Source organism: Borostomias antarcticus (genome assembly GCF_949987555.1).
Source record: "Borostomias antarcticus genome assembly, chromosome: 23".
Lineage (NCBI taxonomy): Eukaryota > Metazoa > Chordata > Actinopteri > Stomiiformes > Stomiidae > Borostomias > Borostomias antarcticus.
The window spans coordinates 951798-955346 of record NC_140256.1 but is presented as its reverse complement, the minus strand read 5'-3'; the positions used below and the strand labels follow the sequence as shown (position 1 = coordinate 955346).

General features: G+C 52.1%; 1 protein-coding gene across 2 annotated transcripts in view; it reads left to right on the top strand.

The window, feature by feature from the left end:
* zbtb34 (zinc finger and BTB domain containing 34) overlaps positions 1-1751 on the top strand; it is a gene marked incomplete at its 3' end in the record, with an annotated part of 12772 nt that extends 11021 nt beyond the window's left edge. For both annotated transcript variants that reach the window (XM_084457271.1, XM_084457270.1), the window contains exon 2: positions 186-1751. In XM_084457271.1, the coding sequence (XP_084313397.1) occupies positions 219-1751 (1533 nt within the window). In that variant the 5' untranslated portion in view covers positions 186-218. The remainder of the gene's footprint in view (positions 1-185) is intronic.
* Between the last annotated feature and the right edge of the window lie 1798 nt (positions 1752-3549).

Sequence of the window (3549 nt, the reverse complement as noted above, 5' to 3'; positions counted from 1 at the left end):
CATGAGACCTACTATTTGAAAAAGCTTATGCAAGCAAGCTTCTGATAGAATATTGAGATATTACCTTTAGCTTGTCTTCAAGCCAAATTGACCATATAACATCACTACTGGTTAATGAGCAAATGTTATTTTACGTTCCGTTGCATGAATGCTTATTTTTCTATCCCTTTCTTTGCTTCTGTCAGGCAGTGGACAAACTGGAAAGATATCTCCAAGCCATGGACGAAGGCAGCACCTACATCGAGTTTGACGTGCCGGAGTTCAGTAACACCGTCCTGCACCAGCTCAACGAGCTCCGTCTGCAAGGGAAGCTATGTGACATCATCGTCCACATCCAGGGCCAGCCGTTCCGGGCACACAAGGCCGTCCTGGCGGCCAGCTCGCCATACTTCCGCGACCACTCGGCCCTCGGCACCATGAGCGGCCTGTCCATCTCCGTCATCAAGAGCCCGGAGGTGTTCGAGCAGCTGCTGGCGTTCTGCTACACCGGCCACATGTCCCTGCAGCTCAAAGATGTCATCAGCTTCCTGACCGCCGCCAGCTTCCTGCAGATGCAGACCATCATCGATAAGTGCACCCAGATCCTGGAGGGCATCCACTCCAAGATCAGCCTGCCCACCTCCGGCAGCCCCGACAAGGACATCTCCCAGGTCAGCCACAACGGCGTCAAAGACAGCAGCCTCTTCATCAACCCCACGCAGATCTCTCCCCCCTACTACTCCCGGCACGGCCATGCCGGTCTGGACGCCCGCTCTGAGCTGGCAGGGAAAGGCCTGGGCAGGGTGCGCCAGCAGCAGGAGGAGGGCCAGTCCGACCGCGGCAGCAGCGACGGCGTGTCCGAGCAGGAAGCGGCCATCGAGGGCGAGACGGAGCAGGTGGAGCTGATCGGGAAGGACGGCCAGGTGACGGACGTGCACGTGAAGCTGGAGAAGACGGACCGGCCCAGCTACTCCGACAGCTCGTCCGCCGGCGACGACGGCTACCACACGGAGCTGGTGGACGGAGAGCAGGTGCTGGCAGTCAGCGTGGGCTCCTACGGCCCGGTCATCCAGCCGGCCGGCTACACCTACTCCGGCCTGTCCTCCCCCTGCTTCGTTAGCCTCAGCAGCTCCAGCCCCTCGCGCTCCATGCTCAGCGGCTTCCGGGGCGGCCGCGCCAGGGCCAAGAGGCCGCTGGCTGCCCCCGCCGAGGCCCTGAGCCACGTCAAACCCGCGGCGGAGGACGGCGAGCCGGGGCTGGGCACCTCAGGCCTGGAGAACGACGTGCGCGAGCGCAGCCTGCGCAGCCAGTGGTACCCCTACAACGAGAGGCTCATCTGCATCTACTGCGGCAAGTCCTTCAACCAGAAGGGCAGCCTGGACCGGCACATGCGCCTGCACATGGGGATCACCCCCTTCGTCTGCAAGTTCTGCGGGAAGAAGTACACCCGGAAAGACCAGCTGGAGTACCACATCCGCGGCCACACGGACAACAAGCCCTTCCACTGCCAGATCTGTGGGAAGTGCTTCCCCTTCCAGGGCACTCTCAACCAGCACCTGAGGAAGAAGCACATGGGCGCCTCGGAGGGCAGCAATCACATGGACTCTCCTGAGAGGACGGAGCGCAGCTCTGGTCAGAAGGACGCGGAGGAGGCCTCCGAGGGGATGGCGTTTGATGAGGCACAGTACGCCGAGGAGGCACCGGCCAACGACATGGAGGAGGGTTCAAAGGGCAGTCTCGAGGAGGCCCAGGCGTCCAGATGTGATTTTTAGTCTCGGGTTCAGATCGAGGAAGCTTTACTTCCTTTTTTTTTTCTTCTTTTTTTTTTCTTTTTTTCCAAACCATTTTGGATATTTTTTCGGAACTGGCTCCGTCAAACGTCGGACCTACAGTGTGCATCCAGGTTTTCTGCCTGTCAGTTTTGTGGAAGTCAGTCAAGTTTGTTGAATGCAGAAACATAAAGGGTGCTTTTAAAAAAAAAAAGGATTCTTTCAAAGGGAAGGGAGTTTCTACTTACTATTTTAAGGAGATCCCAATAATCAAGGCCTCCTGTATTTTTTATTTTTAATCTTTCCATGTTTTTTTTTTTTTTAGACATATTTACAGAGTAATATAGGCATGTTGCAATAATTGATAATGTGAAAGCTCTGGTTAGATGCTTGTCATATCACCTTTTTACCTGACCTGTTTTTGCACATGTGGCCAAAGGAGGCTACTTACTCACAAGGAATGATTTTTCTGCCAGTGCAAAGCTTCGTGTGACACATCCGTTCAATACCTCATGATACAACTACACTCTCATAACAGACAGTATTTTAGCTTTTATAAAAGTCCACCGGGTTCTACCTCATAGCCAAGAACCTACCAGGAACCGAAGTCTCCGCCGTTCAAAAAACGTTCTGTTGCAGGATCTGTGTTTCATTTGCCAAACCTGGGCAGAACGTTTTCTCTCAACACAAAGCCTTGATACTTAAGTGAAATATTCCTTGCTGATTGTATGAGTTCTGGACTGAGTCCTTGTCCAATGTTTCATGGCCAGCCAGGATATAATGTGGGCAAAGTAGGTGCTATATTAGGGTTTAATAAACATATTAGCTTATATTCAATGTTTGCATCTGGCGAACGCAAAGAGTACAGTGAATAGAGACAGTGAATATAGTACAGTGAATAGAGAACAGTGAATAGAGAACAGTGAATAGAGAACAGTGAATAGAGAACAGTGAATAGAGAACAGTGAATAGAGAACAGTGAATAGAGTACAGTGAGAGAACAGCACAGGATAACATTTCCACTAAGTCTCTCTTACCAAGACCTTGGCCTAGTTTGCTTTTCTAAAAACAAAGCGGTCGCCGCCGGAGACCTACAGGGTGCTTGTACCTACAGGATGCTTGTACCTACAGGGTGCATGTACCTACAGGGTGCATGTACCTACAGGGTGCATGTACCTCCAGGGTGCATGTACCTACAGGGTGCATGTACCTACAGGGTGCATGTACCTACAGGATGCATGTACCAACAGGGTGCATGTACCAACAGGGTGCATGTACCAACAGGGTGCATGTACCTACAGGGTGCATGTACCTACAGGGTGCATGTACCTACAGGGTGCACTGTCCATTCAGCTGTCCAGCGTGTTTTCAGAGGCGGTCCATGAGATGGACGATTGATCCTCATGCAGTGAAGTCATAAGGAGTGTCTTGCATTCTGATGACATTTTTATACTCAAGCTTTTTACATGTAACTGTTGTTTTGGTCTGGAGATGGTGTTCAGTCGACCTAGCAGAGGCAGCGTGGAGTCGGTGTTCAGTCTGTCCAGCAGGGGCAGCGTGGAGACGGTGTTCAGTCGGTCCAGCAGGGGCAGCGTTCCCCTCGTTCGCTCGGCTCAGCAGGAGCTCTGCTCTCGACCTGCACATCATCTGGATGCTCAGAATATGCAAACAGGAAGAACAAAGGAATCCCAGCCGTCTCGTCATGGCATTTCTTTGTCTTTCTCCGTTGTTTTCTCAGTTTTTCTGTTGTTTTTATTCTTTTGTAGTCATTCTATCTGCCACTTTATGACTTTCCCTTCAG